The sequence below is a fragment of the Ovis canadensis genome, chromosome 1 (genome assembly GCF_042477335.2).
Source record: "Ovis canadensis isolate MfBH-ARS-UI-01 breed Bighorn chromosome 1, ARS-UI_OviCan_v2, whole genome shotgun sequence".
Taxonomy (NCBI): domain Eukaryota; kingdom Metazoa; phylum Chordata; class Mammalia; order Artiodactyla; family Bovidae; genus Ovis; species Ovis canadensis.
The window spans coordinates 123,779,583-123,797,290 of record NC_091245.1 but is presented as its reverse complement, the minus strand read 5'-3'; the positions used below and the strand labels follow the sequence as shown (position 1 = coordinate 123,797,290).

General features: G+C 48.9%; 1 protein-coding gene across 5 annotated transcripts; it reads right to left on the bottom strand.

Annotated features, from left to right (window-relative positions):
* Positions 1 to 9,127: 9,127 nt before the first annotated feature.
* On the bottom strand, positions 9,128 to 15,968 carry KCNE1 (potassium voltage-gated channel subfamily E regulatory subunit 1). 5 transcript variants are annotated; one of them, XM_069577825.1, is made up of 3 exons: positions 15,506 to 15,968; positions 14,470 to 14,564; positions 9,128 to 9,757 (listed from the first exon to the last, which is right to left on the bottom strand). In XM_069577825.1, exon 3 carries the CDS (start codon positions 9,708 to 9,710, stop codon positions 9,321 to 9,323), a length of 390 nt encoding a protein of 129 aa, XP_069433926.1. In that variant the 5' UTR covers positions 9,711 to 9,757; positions 14,470 to 14,564; positions 15,506 to 15,968; the 3' UTR covers positions 9,128 to 9,320. The 5 variants fall into 5 exon arrangements, with proteins under 5 accessions (XP_069433926.1, XP_069433915.1, XP_069433944.1 ...); XM_069577814.1 differs by having other exon boundaries at positions 9,128 to 9,761; positions 15,506 to 15,856; XM_069577843.1 differs by having other exon boundaries at positions 14,386 to 14,564; positions 15,506 to 15,763.
* Positions 15,969 to 17,708: the final 1,740 nt, after the last annotated feature.

Below are 17,708 nucleotides of genomic sequence, written 5' to 3'. Positions count from 1 at the left end.
GCTCTTGCCTGGAAAATCCCGTGGACGGAGGAGCCTGCTGGGCTGCAGTCCACGGGGTCGTGAAGAGTCAGATACGACTGAGCAACTTCACTTCCACTTTTCACTTTCATGCATTGGAAAAGGAAATGGCAACCCTCTCCAGTGTTCTTGCCTGGAGAATCCCAGGGACAGGGGGGCCTGGTGGGCTGCCGTCTATGGGGTCGCACAGAGTTGGATATGACTGAGGCAACTTAGCAGCAGCAGCAGCAGTCCCCATGGGTCAGTTTACATTTTAGCCCCAAATAATCAATCTTCCCTTCAATTCCCTGCGTCAGGCAGCCTGTGTGAGGTTTGACAGGGCAGTCACCTTCCAAGAAGACACAGGGAACTCTTTCTGGTTGCTGGCTGCTGCGTGCTGTTAATGCCTCCTTGTTTTCTCAGTCTCTTTTCCCATTTTCACCTTTTTCAGTTCTTCAACATCTGCTTAACCACTTCTTCCCATTAATTTCTCTGCCAAAACACACAGTGGGGTTTCTCTTTTCCTGTTGGACCCTGACTGATCAGACACAAATAAGTGATAAGGCCCGTGGTGGAGGAAGGAAAATATGCAGTGATAACATCACGAGAAAAATCACACCTGGGTTTATAGCAGCACCTTTCAGCTGGTGAAAACAGGTGATACTGACATATGCTGAGAATTTATTATGTGCTAGGGCTGCCGTCTATGGGGTCGCACAGAGTCGGACACGACTGAGGCGACTTAGCAGCAGCAGCAGCAGCAGCAGCAGGCACTATCTACACCCAGGGCCTAGAATCACTGTGAAACCACAAAGTGAGAGTGTTAGTCTCTCAGTCGTGTCTGACTGTTTGCGACCCCATGGACTGTAGCTCACCAGGCTCTTCAGTCCATGGGATTCTCCAGGCAAGAATGGGTAGCCATTCCCTTCTCCAGGGGATCTTCCCGACCTAGAGGTCAAACCTGAGTCTCCTGCATTGCCCAGAATCACTACAGTGGCTTGAGTAAAATCCATGTCTCCCCAGAATCTCAAAATATGCCCTTATGTTGAAATCGGGTCATTACGGGTGTAATTAAGGTAAGGAACTAAATGAGATCATCTTGGAAGAGGGTGGCGTTCTTACAGGAAGAGGAGGGGACACACAGAGCAGAAGGTCAGTGAGACAGAGACAGAGGCTGGAGAGATGTGACCACGAGCCGAGGAGGCACCAGAACTGCAGGAGGCAGGAGTGGTCCTCCCCAAGAGCCCCAGAGGGAGCAGGGCCCTGCCAACGCCAGATTTTGGATTCTGGACTCTAGAACCATGAGGGGATACATTTATGTTGTTTCAAGACGAAATTCCATGGCCACTGTTCATGGCAGCCACAGGAAGTTAACACGACGGTTCACTGAATTCTCCCAGAAAAGCTATCTTTAAAAAAGCAGTGAGGGGGACTTCCCTGGCTGTCCAGTGGCTGAGACTCTGTGCTTCTACTGCAGGGGCTGTGGGTTCAATCCCTGGTCAGGGCACTAAGGTCCTGCATGCCTCGCAGTGCAGACAAAACCATAAAAAATTAATTAATTTGCAAAGAACTGTCTCATTGGAAAAGGCCCTGATGCGGGGAAAGTTTGAGGACAGGAGGAGAAGGGGACGACAGAGGATGAGAAGGTTGGGTGGCATCATCGACACAAGTTTGACCGTTTGGACATGAGTTTCACTAAACTCCGGGAGATAGTGAAGGACAGGGAAGCCTGGCGTGCTGCAGTCCATGGGGCCGCAAAGAGTCGGACACGACGGAGCAACAACAAAGTTTTAAAAAGCAGTCAGAAGACCTGGGTTCCTTTCTATGGATCTCCTGGGTTGTCCCCAAAGAAGCCACATTCTCCATTCTTCGTGCTTCCTTAAGGTCTTTCATCGCCAGGTTACCCCAGAGCCCTTCTCATCCTGGGGGAGCCCCCTGCCCCATCCCCGCAGTGAGCCCAGCCCCCAGACCCCACCTCCTCCCACTCCCTCCCAGTTTGTACTCTGAGAGGAGCTGCTTCTGGGGACTGTCGGGGTGAGAGGACAATGCCCAGTGAGGGCAAGGGGGTGGGCGGGCAGTGCGGGGTCCTAGACAAGCAGCCACTTTCCCTGTCCCCCTCCCCGCACCGTGAGAGTGTCCGAACCAGGTCACCTGGGTGACTGGTACCCAAATTTCCTCTGCATCTTTGTCGAAGACCGGCAGTCAACAGGCCTGGACCGTTAAAGGGCCTTAGGTCTGGATGAGAGGTGGTTCCAAAGGGCTCGAAAAGACGTGAAGTGACTGTGGGAGAGGAGGAGGGGGTGAGGTTCTAGCACCAAGGAAGGGAGAAGTGGGTCTTAGCGGCTTCTCAGGATTCTGGGCCCCCAGACCCCTGCTCGGAAGGCCCTTTCAGAGGCTGGCTTCTGTCTCTCTCCCTCTTGTTTCATAATAATGACCACGGTGGACCGTCCCGCTGGACTTGACGAGTAAGTAGACATCTAGCTTCCTGCAGATGTCTAAAAGCCCACCTGGAGGACCTCAGCGGGCCCCAAGCCGGCACCCAGCCTGGCTCCCGGTGCTCAGGGATCTCTGCGCATTGAGAAATTCTCAAGGCGTCCACCAGGGGGCAGCCACACCCAGAGCACCTTCCTCCACCACCCGCAGACAAAACCCAGCATTTCTGGAAATAATTGGGATACCTGTGGCCTTAAGTAGACACAACCAAGGAAACCAAGGGCCCAGTGATTCTAACTCCCTGACTCCTTTTTGAATTTGCATTTAGATTTGTATATCCAAGGAATCAGTTAAAGAATTTACCAGTCTACCTGTTATTAATCCATCCTTCACTTGCTGTACGTTTCTTCTGTTCTCAAATCCTCATAACCTTTGGTTACCTCCCTTAATCTGACTTAATATTTATGTCTCATTTTGTTTTCAGCATTTGTGTGTCCAGAGCGAACCCATCTACTGATGTGGATTTAAGACCTGGCTTCCCCCTGGAGAGAGCCATTAACCTGCTCTCCACACAGCCTTGCCTGGAGATTCAAAGACTGTGGAATCCATAACAATTTTCTCTGCCTGTCAGCTTACTTCTAATTCTTGTGATGGCCGCTATTGGATTATTATAGTATCCTCAGGGGAGGCTGAATTTCAAAGCCAGTGCAAAGATAATATTTCAAGTCATATTATCAGAATTTGCAATTGCCTTCTTTGGGGCTCAGTCTGATTTTTTTTTTTTAATGTCCCAACCCGCATGCTGGACTATCTTCTGTCTTGTCTAAGCAGACCTATAGGTATACTGTACAGATGGTGTTGGGGTTGTTTTTGAAAATAAATTGTCTCATATTACTAAGTGATATCTCATAAAAAATGATCGAGTAGAGTTAGTGTGTATGAAAGAATAAAGTCAGAGGCCCCTTGTTCCTTCCCCACCTCACAGGCTCCTAGGAGCCCTTGACTGGTCAGCGAGGGCAGAAGTTAAGGAATTACAACTCCCGCTGACCTTGATGTGTCCTTGAACGTTGCTGAGGCTCGGTTTCCCCAGCATGGAAGTGAGAGCTGTGGTCCAGTTAACCCTCAGGGAGCTTGTTCTCCGAGGCCAGCTGTCCAGTGAACCGCACGTGATACCTAATGTGGAGCCATTCACCCAGCCAGACTGGGTGCCCCCTGCAGAGGTGAGGTGCCCTGCCATTCTTTGAATTGACTAGTGTAGCCCAGCTCATGGTGAGTCCTCAGTCCTGTAGGAGGCTCACAAGCCTGAATTGTCTGCTCATAGAGTGGGTCCACTTCTTCAGGGCGAATTCCACAACTGGTTCCGAGTCTATAGAGCAAAGCTGGAGTTCATGCCCTCTTCTGTACCGAAGAGTGGAGAAGGAAATGGCCACCCACTCCAGTATGCTTGCCTGGAGACTCCCACGGACAGGGGAGCCTGGCAGGTTATAGTCCGTGGGGTCACAAGAGTCGGACACGACTTAGCGGCTAAACCACCACCATATACCAAAGAGAGTGAGGGGCCTGGCATCCGAATGGGCAGTGTCAGTGAAGACAGCTCGATGCACTGTCCCTCATCATGGGGACTGGGCTCTGAGGGTCCATGGCCAGGATCACACCTCGTCAACTACCGCCAGTGATCCTGCCTGCTTCTGCCACCCGGGCGGGCAGCCCCGCAGAGGCAGGATTGTCTCCTTGACTCAGCTTTCTATCAAGTGTGGGGTGGGGCTGGCCTGGGGCTATTCTTCCTCCTCAAAGCAGAGGTTGTACGTCAGTGGGTCTTTGAGCAGAATTCAGTTCAAGGGCACATTTTGTTTGGCCTACACATTTTTTAAAAAATTGAATTAGTCACCAACCTTTAAAAATCAAGAGATTTCAAATGATACCCAGATTTCCAACTTCTCTTCAAAACCAGCAAGTCCACCAAGACTCTGCCCAAAAATCATACACAAAGCTATAATTCAAAACGATCCATTCACCCCTGTGTGTTCATAAGAGCTCTATTCACAAGAGCCAAGACATGGAAACAAGCTAAATGTCTACCAACAAATGAACAGATAAAGATTTGGTACATATATACAATGGAATACTACTCAATCACTAAAAAGAAATTAAGCGGTGTTCTTTCATTCCATGTAGCGACACGGAGGTACCCAAAGATTATCATACTAAATGAAGTCAGGAAGAGAAAGGCAAATACTCTGTGATATCACTTATTATATGAAGTCTAAAAATGACACAAATCAAGTTTTTTACGAAATAGAAGCAGACTCACAGATGTAGACATCAGACTTGTGGTTTTCAAGGGGGAAAGAGGGTGGGAGAGGGATGGACTGGGAGTTTGGAGTTAGCAGAGGCAAACTATTATATACAGGATTGATAAGCAACAAGGTCCTACTGCATAGTGCAGGGAACTATATTCAATACCCTGTGATAAACCATAATGGAAAACAATATGTAAATGAACGTCTGTGCTGTGCTGGGTTTAGTCGCTCAGTCGTGTCCAATTCTTTGCAACCCCATGGACTACAGCCCACCAGGCTTCCCTGTCCATAGGGATTCTCTAGGCCAGAAACTGGAGTGGGTTGCCATGCCCTTCCCAGGGGATCTTCCCAACCCAGGGATTGAACCCAGGTCTCCTTCATTGCAGGCGGATTCTTTACCAGCTAAGCCACCAGGGAAGTCCAAATGAATGTCTATATGTATGTATGTATGTGTATATATATATAACACTGAATCACTCTGCTGTAAAACAAAATTAACACAACATTATAAATCAACTACAATTTTAAAAAAAAGAAAGAGAGAGAGACTCTGCCTGAATTTCTGGCTGGCTGAGAATACCTGGGACCCAGTGACAGCCTCAGCCCTCCCTTCAAAGGAGTCTTCCACCTGGGACCTTGCTCCTTTGCTTTCTCGCTGTAGGATCAGGGGTGTCTATGGGAATTTATCCATAGGCAGTCACACTTCCTTATTCCAGAGCCCCTGAGCTGCCTGGGCAGAGACCCCCAAGAACCCACATTGACTTTTTCAAAAGTATCAGAATGCTATTAACAGAACACACACCACAGATCATGCTAAAAGACTCTAATTTTTTAAAAAGATGTTGTTATCACCACAAAACTCCTGTTGTCCTATCCAATGGACACATCAACTACTGCATACGAAACACTGAGATTCTGGTTTTAAAGAGCTCAGAACAGTGCCTGGCTCATAGTTAGCACTCCATGCATGTTAAAGCAAAATTTTAAATTTGGTAACAAGCATTTGAACACGGTGTGGCTTATAAGAGGTTTGATAGACATGGGGACGTGAGTTGAACGCCTGGTCCTTCAAGGACGGGGAGGACTATAGCTCATGGGGCAGGAATCCTGCCTTAAAAGGGGCAGGAATCTCAGTGGGGGAAAGTGAACTGGTGATAAAGAACTATTTTGTGTGCCTGGAATCCCCGAGTCCGCCTGCCGCTGAGGGTCACATTGTGGACCACGTGCGCTCTGGGTCCCTCTCCAAACCTGCGCGCTCAGCCTGCTTTCCTGCACTAGGGGCCATCTGTGTCTATCATAGCAGGGCGGTCACACAGGGCCGGAGATACCAGCCATCACAGATGGGCTTCCAGCAGCCCAAGAACCCCAAGACAGTGGGTAAAAATCTGTGTGCAACTTGGTGGGGGGGTGGAGAGGGGGGTGATCATGGTTTTCATTAGATTTTCAAAGTACTCTGATGAAAATAACCACTCCTCTTGGAGACTAGTAACCTTGCCAGGCTTCCGCCTCAGAGATGCTCCGTCAGGAACCCCACCTTCAAGCTCACGAAGGAATCACTGTCTATTACACGAAGCAAGGACTGGGTTGCTAAGTCACTTCAGTCGTGTCTGACTCTGTGCGACCCCATAGATGGCAGCCCACCAGGCTCCCCCATCCCTGGGATTCTCTAGGCAAGAACACTGGAGTGGGTTGTCATTTCCTTCTCCAATGCATGAAAGTGAAAAGTGAAAGTGAAGTTGCTCAGTCATGTCCGACCCTTAGCAACCCCATGGACTGCAGCCTACCAGGCTCCTCCATCCATGGGATTTTCCAGGCAAGAGTACTGGAGTGGGGTGCCATTGCCTTCTCCAAGGACTGGGTACCAATGGTCTATTTGAAGATGACCTGCAATCCTTGCATATTGCTTCACATTTATACTATGTGCATTTATTTTTATTACAACATATTTATATCTTATTTTTATTATTTTATATGCAGGTTTCTAACAACTATGTTTTATGTAAGGATTCCATCCTCTTTAGGAATGCCCAGGCAGGCAAGTATTCAGGACGGGGCAGGTGACCCAGGGCCTCTGGGGAAGAAGGCTTAGACCAAGGGCCTATGTCCTGTGAATTTCTCAGCTAGGCTCATGAGTATCTTTCTGCTGCTGTGAGCAAGTCCCTGGTACCATCTGCCTCCACCCCTGAATCCCTTCCCTATCCCCCAGTTGGGAGGGAAATGTCCAAGGGAATCTCTGTCTTGTGAGAAGAGCCAAGAGGAACACACTGTCTCCAGCGGGGGTGGCTGCTGGAACAAATCTCCACCTGAGGGGCTTCAGTCAGTACAAACCCCTTGTTTCTGCAGTTCTGGAGGCCTGAAGTGTGAAAGCACAGTGTCTTGGGGCCATGTTTACCCTAAAGGCTGTCTGGGAGAGTCCTTCCTTGCCTCTCCCAGGCTCTGGTCATGGCCCTCAGCCCTTGGCAGTCCTTCCTTCCCGAGGAAGTCCCCTGGGTACTGCATCGCCCAGTCTCTGCCTGAATTTCCCTCTTCTCATCAGGACATCAGAGACCTCCCTGGTGGCTCAGAGGGTAAAGCGTCTGCCTACGATGCAGGAGACCCAGGTTTAATCCCTGGGTCGGGAAGATCTCCTGGAGAAGGAAATGGCAACCCACTCCAGTTCTCTTGCCTGGAAAATCCCACAGATGGAGCTGGTAGGCTACAGTCCATGGGGTTGCAAAGAGTCAGACATGACTGAGCGACTTCATTTCACTTCAGTTTATAAGGATATCAGACGTATTGAATTAGGGCCCACCTGGTAACTCAACAGTAAAGAATCCGCCTGCCAATGCAGAGAGGAGGGTGCCATCCCTCTGTTGGGGAAGATTCTCTGAAGAAAATAGCAACCCACTCGAGTATTCTTGCCTGGAAAAGCTAATGGACAGAGGAGCCTGGAAGGCTATAGTCCGTGGGGGTCACAAAGCCATACATGACCTAGTGATGAAACAATGACCATACCTTCCTTGATGACATCTGTAAAGGCCTTATTTCTAGGTGAGGTCTCATTCACAGGTGCAGGGGTTATGACTTGAAGGTGTCTTTGGAGGGGGAGGGGAACACAATTCAACCATGGTGGGCATATCACCTCAAAAGGCCCTGCCACCCCTGGGTTGCCCCCTGCCCACACCCACACCATCCCCCAGGTCTTTTTTTTTTTTTTTTTGGCTGCTCTGGGTCTTAGCTGTGGCATGTGGGATCTAGTTGCCTGACCAGGGAGTGAACCTCGGCCCCCTACCTTGGTAACGCAGAGTCTTAGCCACTGGCCGGACAAGGAAATCCCTCCTGGGGATCTTAAGGTAGTGGGTGCCCACCATCCCTCCTACCATGATACTGAGAACCTTCCCCCCGGTACACATTCTGAAGTGGGATAATTTTTTTTCCTGCATCTAAATCCTGCATCACTGAGATTGAGCTATGTGAGTAGGAAATGTGTGTGTGTGTCCTTACCTATCTGTGTGTTTCTGTGTGCATGTGTGCACCTGTGGGTGTGAGCCTGTGTCTATGTGTGTTTTGGGAGGTGTGTGTGAGTGTGTGTAGGATGGTCATTGGGAGGCAGGAAAGCAGAGAGAGGATGGAGCCTCTGTAGTGAGGGTACAAGTGAAAAGGGCAAAGGATGTCCTGTAACAAGGGGGGAAAGCATGCTTGTGACAAATATGGAAATGTTATGCCTTTGGTCTCAGTCCCATAAGAAAGGTGTGTTCATCAGGATGTTGATTCTGTTACTTTGTGTGTGCACGCTAAGTTGCTTTAGTCATATCCCACTCTTTGCAACCCCATGGACTGCAGCCCACCAGATTACTCTGTCCATGGAATTCTCCAGGCAAGAATACTGGAGTGGATTTCCATGGTCCTCCAGGGGATCTTCCCACCCAGGGACTGAACCTGCATCTCCTGAGGCTCCTGCACTGCAGGCAGATTCCTTACCACTAAACCTCTAGGGAAGCTCATTCTGTTACTTTAACAGAAACCAAAATGGCAGTGGCTTAAGGAAGATCAGAGGCGGTTTCCCATTCTTGTGAAGTTTGAGCTGGTGATTGACCAGACCCTGGCCCATGCCATTGCCCAGGGACCCAGACTCCTATTGCTCTGCCATCTGCAAAAACACAGTCCTTTTCCAGACTCAAAGCTGGCTCACCACCTCATCCATGTCCCAGTCAGTGGGAAAGGAGAAAGGGGGCTGGGGGACATATGCTTTCCTTTTCAAGGCTCACTGGGAAACTGCACTCATCACTCCCCCTTCTGCTGGCCAGAATTTCATACACATGACCTTGCTAGCTGCAAGGGAGTCAGGGAAATATGGCTCTTGTTTTCAGAGGCCATGATTGAGGAGATTTTGCTGCAATTAAGAAGGCAGTCACGGATACTGGGGAATGACTGACAATCTATTATAGAAGGAATGTGATTTTAGAAATATAGTGATATTAAATCCCCCTTTCACCCCTTATGGTAGACAAAAACCCCAATTATACTCATACAATAAAGAAAATAAGGAACATGTGATTAGAAAAATCAGCTCATCAGGGAGGCTCTGTCCAGTTTTGACTGGTCCTGGGGTCAGGACGACCGCTTCATCTCAGGAAGGTATGCACTGGGTCGCTCTACAGCCAGTTGGTTCTCAATGACGTAACACGCCCTGCAGCTCTCCAGAATCCGGGCCTGGAAGTACGCCTTGTCCTGCTCCTGCCAAGTGTCAGACTCAATGTACACGTTGTATGGGTCATGGGAGTGCTCCAGTTTCTTGGAGCGGATGTAACTCAGCATGATGCCCAGGGTGAAGAAGCCGAAAAAGCCGAGGACCATGAGGATGTAGAGCGCCGCCAGCTTGCCGTCCTCGTGGCCTGGGAACCTGCGGGCCAGCCCAGATGTGTTGCTGCCCTGTTGAACTGTCCCCTGCCATAACTTGGTCAGCACAGGTGTCACGGCCGTGGCGTTAGACAGGATCATCCTGAGAGTCAAGGTTTCACTCCTGGAGGGTGAACTTCCCAGGAAAACTGTCTTAAAGAAAAGTGCAACCTGAAATCACAAAATATGGACTGGCTCCAAACCCACCCCCTGCCACCACCACCACACGCACACTGCACAGAGTTTTTAAAAATCCCAGTGACGGGGTACCCTAATCACACTTGTCTGTTATGGGTTGTGCCACCTGGGATCTGCACAGTGCCCTCTCTTGATTGGTCAAACGATTAATTGATTCACGTTTATTTCTATTCACCATTTCCAGCCCCTGCCACCACAGCAGAAAGAGTTCCTTGAATGCACATATCACAGGGCGTGATAGGTGTACCTTTTAGTTTATGTGCTGTGGACCAAACTGTGTCCCCCTCAATTCATATGTTCAAGCCGCAACCCCTAATGTGGCTGGAGGTGGGGTCTTTAGGAGCTAATTAAGGTTGTGCATGTATGCTCAGTGGCTCAGTTGTGTCTGACTCTTTGCAACCCCAGGGACTACAGCTGGCCAGGCACCTCTGTCCATGGAATTTTCCAGGCAAGAATACTGGAGCGGGTTGCCATTTCCCACTCCAGAGGATTGTCCCAACCCAGGGGTCAAATTTGCGTCTCCTGGGTTTCTTGCATTGGCAGGCGGAATCTTCACCACTGAGCCACCTAGGTATGGTCCTGAAGGTAAGGCCCTAATCTGACAAGGCAGTGGCCTTATAAAGAAGAGAAAGAGAGACTATTGGCCTGGGTTCCTGTCTGGCACTGTGACTTTTCCAAACTTCCCAGGTGATCCTACTTAGTAGCCCTGACCGAGAACCCTAACCCTTAGGAAACTGACCAATCAATGTATTGTGCTCCCTGAATACCTGGAAGAACTCTATAAGAAGAGAAACAGCAATTTCATAGCATAATTTTCTAATCCTATTTGTTTTTCGGATTTTCTTTTTCAGTCTTGTGCATCCATCATACAACCTGAACAGGAGTTTTGGAGAAAAATTCCTAAGTCATCACCGTGACCTCAGCTGCCCCCGTCTGAACTCACGCTGGCATCTCTGCTAAGCCTGTCGGAACTTGATGGCAAACCAGAAAAGCCAAATGAACTAACTGCCTTTCAAATAACAATGCTGTTATTTTTAACAAAAAGTCTCTTCTGACTTTACACTTTTATCGGATCGCTTTTGCTAAATGCCTTCTGTGCCCCCAAGGCTTGCCTGCTGAGTCACATGGTGTGTTTGCATAATGAGTCACAAGATGAGTTTGGCAACATCCTCTAATAATCAGCACAGTACAAATGACACAGAACCTAATCTGCACGACAGCTGGGGGCTTATGGCCCATTCCCTAAGTTCACATCCATTATAATGCCACAGCACTGCCTGGTGGCCACAGTTAAGACTGTCGGACTCCAGTGGATCTGGGGACCAGCTGATTCAACGACCTTAACTTTATAGAAAACTGGGCTGAATAGACGTGAGCTGACTTGCTCGAGGTCATATCTCCTATCAAAAATGCATCTGTAAACTTTTAATCTTTTAGCCATGTACTCACATTTTATTAGCACAGAAAAGGGAGTTCTCCGGATCTTGCAGAGAGAAGGTGGATCTGTTTTTAGGCTCAAAGAAACTGAGAAGCCAGTCACTGTATCAGATAAAACTGGGTCTACCCAAGTGGGGAGTGGCTTCTGATCTAAATAGGCAACAGAAGAACCCTCTCCTGGACCAGGGAGAACCACAGCTTTTTGCATCTCGCTCAGGGAATATGGGGCTGGAGGAGGCAGAAGCAGCAGGAATCGGGAAGGTCCAACTCCAAACACAACCAGCTTGATACTCAGCTTGTGCTGAACATTTTCAACTGGCCTTATTGGGCCCAGAAAGAGGGGAGGGTTGGTTCCAGAAGTTTCTGCTTCTGCCTGGGTTTGAGACTTATCATAGGGTCTCACTGCCCCTAATCAAGGTTTGTTGTTCAGTCGCTAAGTCATGTCTAACTCTTTGAGACCCCATGGACTGCAGCATGTCAGCCTTCCCTGCCCATCACCATCTCCTGAAGTTTGCTCAAAGTCATGTCCATCGTGTCAGTGATGCCATCCAACATCTTATCCTCTGTCACCCCCTTCTCCTCCTGCCTTCATTCTTTCCCAGCCTCAGGGTCTTTCCCAATGAGTCAGCTCTTCTCAGCAGGTGGCCAAAGTATTGGAGCTTCAGTTTCAGCATCAGTCCTTCCAGTGAATATTTAGGGTTGATTTCCTTTAGGATGAACTGGTTGGATCTCCTTGCTGTCCAGTCAAGGTTAGTGCAATTTTTTTTTTTCCCAAAGCTTAGTCCCAGGGCTTCTGGTCCACTGAGACTCACTCAGGATTCGTGACTGTGGGCTGCTGGGATGAGCTGAAGAGTTGCAAATGGAAACCAAGCAGGCCTGCAGCACTGCCCCCCGTACCCGGGGGAAGTGGGGGCAGCAAGTGATGTCACTGTATTCCCAGCACAAGCCTCACCTTCTGCATTTTTCCCTGGAGTTCCGGCTCTGTCACGTATCAGCACTGATAACAGGCCTTTAGAGCAGTTTTCCCAGCACTGCACCTCTCACTCTTTCCTACGCGTTTACTGAAAGGGCTTTTGTGGTTGACTCCAAGCTCTCTGCTGAAAGGGCCAGATTCTGGGGTGGAGTCTAGGAAGGAGGAAGGTCAGGGATACAAATTCCAGCCCTGGCTCAGTTCTAGTGAAACCAGGAGGCTCCTGGGGACCTTAGTGGATTTATCTAGGTGGGATGGGGGTGACATTCCCGTCACGCTTGACAGCATTACCTAAGCCTTTCCTCGAAAGAGCAACCAGTTTTGAAATCAACATTCTTTGCTTCAGGAAGCAGAACTAGGGACAAACAATTATGGATAAGCTTCATTTGGGTGAACAGGATCTTACTGAGTCAAGAATTTGGTGAAGAAATTTCCAATTTTCCTCGGAAGTAACTGTCAACTGTTTTCATCTTTATCACAACACTATGTCCAAAGAGATCAAACCAGTCCATCCTAAAGGAAATCAACTCTGCATATTCATTGGAAGGACTGATGCTGAAGCTGAGGCTTTAATATTCTCGCCAACTGATGCGAAGAGCTGACTCATTTGAAAAGACCCTGATGCTGGGAAAGATTGAGACCATGAGGAGAAGAGAGTGGCAAAGGATTAGATGGTTAGATGGTATCACCAACTCAATGGACATGAATTTGAGCAAATTCCAGGAGATAGTGAAGGACAGAGAAACCTGGCATGCTGGAGTCTATAGGGGTCGCAAAGAGTCAGACATGACCGGGTGACTGAACACCGAATGTCCAAATTGCCTCTTGGCAGCAAAGAAGCCAACAGGGGCTCAGACCCTTCCAGGCAGTCAGCTGGCTTTGTTTTGGGCTTTTTACCTCCTTCCCTCTCACAGTCTCAAAATATCAGGATGAAACCTGTACAGAGGCACGACATCCGACTGCCCTCAAAGATTGGAAAAGGACTCCGTGCTGGCTCTTGAGTCTGGTCATAGGACCAAGAGCTTCTCAGACCTCTCTGTGGGTTACAGAGAGGAACTCTGAGGTGTGAAGGGTGGAGATGGGAACCAGGGAGCTGATGAGAGGGACCGGGTCAAACTCTGCATGTGTAAAGGACGAGCCTTTTGGCATGGAGAATGGAAGGGCATTCTCTGGGAGGACACCTGAAGTCGCAGAGAAGGAAGAATCTCACCTGCAGCAAATTAAATGAACTCGGGGAGCCCCAGTTTCCTCATCTGAAAAGTGAGGTTAATGGGATTCCCCCTGACTGTACTACCGGGTTTAAGGGAGGCATGGAACGAGCCCACAGGTTACCTGTCTTTTACTTTTGCTGGTGTCTCTGCAAAAGAGGCGAGACCCCCGTGTTTGATTGTCAAAATTCCATGGGTCCACCATAGCACATGTCTATGCCAACCAGTGAGGCCCCTTTAAGAAGTCCCCTCCCCTATTTGGGGCCATTATAGTGCCCAGTCTCTACTGCCCAGATTCTAAGTTGTGTTGCAATCCTTTGTAGACATTTCTGTGCATTTCCAGGGGGCTCAGTAAGGTCAGAGACTGTCTTGACCTCACTCACACCTCCGGAATGATTCAGTAAGGGTTTGCTGAATTAAATAGGAAAGTGCAATCAACTGCGACATGAATGTGAGGAGCAAATAACCAATAAAGTAGAATTCACACTGGAAAGAGCTTAATGGGTAACCAAATGAAAACCTCCTTCAATGTAGTCTGTTTTAATGTAATAAAATTTAAATTATTTTAATGTATAGTTAATTAGTATTATTTATGTATTAAACTTTATGTTAATATAGTTGTATATTATATAGCATGAATTATATATAATATTAATATAGTTATATATATGCAACTCTTCTTTTCCTAAAAAGGTTTAAGACCATCAGTAATTGTCAATAATACAGCAAAATTTCCACTCCGCCCTTCCATTTCCCGGAACTCTTATCTTGCTCTGCCTTTTTCCATAGTACTTCTCAACTGCACCCAGTATAGTTTTCTTGATTCTTGTGTTCATTGTTTATTGTTTGGCCTGACTATCTTTGGAGGGCTTTGAAGGGCCAGGATCTTTGCCTGTCTTGTTCCCATGTACCCCAAAGACTAGAATGATGTCTGGCATACGGCAGGAACAGAGTAAATACTCACAGATGCAGGCATGCATGCATGAATACTTGGGTAAGTGTCGCATTCAACTCCCAGAAAGCCCAAAACACACAGAAACTGTCTCACCAGCTCTGCCTTCAGAGACTTGAGATGACAAGAGCGAGTTCCTTGGAGGTCTTCACGGTGTACTTTATTTTCAAAACAATCCGCTTCCTCAGAACCTATCAAAAGCCAGAGATAACCTGAATATTCTGGAAACCAAGGTTGACTTCCTCAGACCCAACCTCAGCTCATCTCTGATGGGCAGCATGAAACAGACCGGAGCAAGCCAAAGGGTTTTGCACCCTGGTTAGAAGCCCATAGATCAGAGTCCGCTGCATCTGCTGGCCATTTATTGATCACACGATTTAAAGCAGTGGCCAACCACAGCAAAGTTCCCCATCACCCTGACCATAAGTAACAGCTGTAGTTATTGACGAGCCCTTCCTTTATGGAGCTGGAAGCTCTTTCTTAACCTGAAAGGGGACTCAAACAGTCAGTTCAGGTACAGCAGTCTAAAAAAATCAGGGGTGGAGCTTGGGAGTGATGGGGATCAGGTGGGTGGGTTAGCACCTGATAGCCTGCGCACATAACAGGTGATTGGTACCAGGTCAACTTTCTTCTAAAAGTTCCAGACTTCCCCCACTTAAAATCAAGATCAGATATCAGTAATGTTTTCCGTGTCCCATGCCTTTTCCCTGGGGACATGCCAAAGCCCAAGAACTTTTCTGGTCCCCCAAAAGGAAAAAGTCCCCTTTGAGGCCGGTGTGTATGGGTCTTGCCTGATCTGGAGGTCTCTGAACCCAAGCGAGGGCTAAGATTGTGGGCGGTTTTAGTTTTCTTTGGATGCCTTTAAGTATTTCCCCAACCTCCTACAGGAACGACTGTCATTTAATAATAACGGGGCCCTGAGATGATTTTTCTCTGCATGAGTTCTAGAAGTGAAGAGGACAGAGAGGAAGAAGGCGTGAGCCCCGGGGTCGCGGTGCCCCCTGCCTGAGGTCACCAGCAGCGGCCCAGAGGGGCTGAGACCCTGTGCCTGGACTCTCCCCTCAGGGTCGCCCGATTTAGGGCATCGCGCTCCGCGAGGCGAGAAGCCGGGAAGCAGGAGCCCTTGACTTACCGGGTCTGAGGCGCGGAGCGAGCCGGGTGCCTGCCCAGCCGGGTCCGCGCAGGCCGAGCGCAGGGCACCGAAAACCGCGCGGCAGGCAGCGCGCTCGCCCCGGGGAGCGCGCGGCGGGGCGGGCGGGGCCTTCGGAGCCACAGGGCGCCCCGCCCCATCCCCGCGCGTCCTGGCCGAAACCGCGGCCCCCGGGCCACTTCGGTCCAGACCCGGGGTCAGCCCGATCCTCCGCACCCTGTGTTTAGCCCCAGCAAATGCTCTGGCACTCGGAGTAGGCGCAGAGCCCGCCGAGAGTTTGTATTAGAACTGCCAGCCAGCAGGACTGCCCGACAGCTATACCTTCCTGGGACTGGGGAGTGAGGGGTGAGTTGGCAAACAAGAAGCCGCAGAGGCCAAGAGAAGTCAGTCCCGGAGACCCCCCAACTCTCGGCCAGACACTCACTAAACTCCTCTGCAAACAGCTCCAAACAATCACTTCAAGGACGCGTTTCAAAACTCCAGCTGACCCTTGTTAACTGTGCCCAGTGAGTCAGTTCAGTCACTCCGTCGTGTCTGACTCTTTGCGACCCCATGGACTGCAGCACGCTAAGCCTCTGTGTCCATCACAAACTCCCCAGAGCCTATTCAAACTCATGTCCATCGAGTCGGTGATGCCATCCAACCATCTCATCCACCGTCGTCCCCTTCTCCTTCTGCCTTCAATCTTTCCCAGCATCAGGGTCTTTTCCAAGGAGTCAGCTCTTCGCATCAGGTGGTCAAAGGATTGGAGTTTCACCTTCAGCATCAGTCCTTCCAGTGAATATTCAGAACTGATTTCCTTTGGGATGGACTGGCTGGATCTCCTTGCAGTCCAAGGGACTCTCAACACCACAGTTCCAAAGCATCAGTTGAAACCCACTAGTGGCCATGTACCTATTCGGCAAGCTTTTATTGAGCACCTACTGACCATGTGTCCTGTCCTGAGTTCAGGGTGCAGCTGTGGACCAAACAGACAGGAGAGGGACAGTGTAGGAGGGTGCACAGTTATGACTGGAGCCACTCATGCCTTGGCAGCCCAGACCCAGCCCGCCCCTGTTCCTGGGGTGGTGGGGAACAGACTTTAGGGCCATCAGGGGCAAAAACTAAGCCATGGCCCCAGTAACCTCCAGGCAAATCTCCCAGCAGCTGCCCACTAGCCTGGAGGTGGTGGGGGAGACCAGCTTGAGAGGGGCAGTTCCTAAATGACAGTCCCTTGAAAGCACTAGGGAACAAGGTCCAGGCTTGCAGTCTGCAAGCAGGAAGCAGAGAAATTAGATTCTTGACCTAGAGATACAAGACATTTTCTCCTGCGCCTAAAGCCTTCAAGGATGCCAGTCACCTCTTAAGTCTCCACTTGGGAATTCTCTTGGGGAGGACCCGGCTGAAGGCTCTGGTAAGCGGTCCAATGGGTGTGGCACCTTAGGACACAGCCCAGTGGGTACAAGTGAAGCTGGCACTACCCTGCACCATGGTTTCTAGTCTAAACCCATACAGCCACTCTGGAAAGTCCTCGAGGGTCCATGGCCTTGATGTGCACTTATACTGTGTGAAATCTATTCCATGGTGGGAATCTGAATTGTAGAATAGCTTTATGCTTAGGAAAGTTCTTTGCAGTTTTACTTTAAATAACTAGAATCTAAGTGTCTCAAAATAGAAAAGTGGTTGCATTATGGTAGGTATTTTAGAATGTTATCCTATACACTGGAATATTGTATGTGGTCATTAGTATAATGCTTACAAATAGCTGGTAACAACGTGGGGGACAATGTTTACAAATAGTTTGTACTGTTAAGTGAAAAATGCAAACCCTAAATGGTACATTGAGCCCATCTTTGCATGAAATGTTCTTTTGGTATCTCCAGTTTTCTTAAAGAAATCTCTAGTCTTTCCCATTCTATTGTTTTCCTTTATTTCTTTGCATTGTTCATTTAAGAAGATTTTATTTCTCCTTGATATTTCAGTTGGGTATATCTCTCCCTTTTTTCTTTGCCTTTCACTTCTCTTCCTAGCTGTTTGTAAGGTCTCATCAAAAATCCATTTTGTCTTCTTGCATTTCTTTTTCTTTGAATGCTTTTGGTCACCACCTCCTGTACAATGTTACAAACCTCCGTCCATAGTTCTTCAGGCACTCTGTCTACCAGATATAGTCCCTTGAATCTATTCATCACCTCCATGGTATAACCAT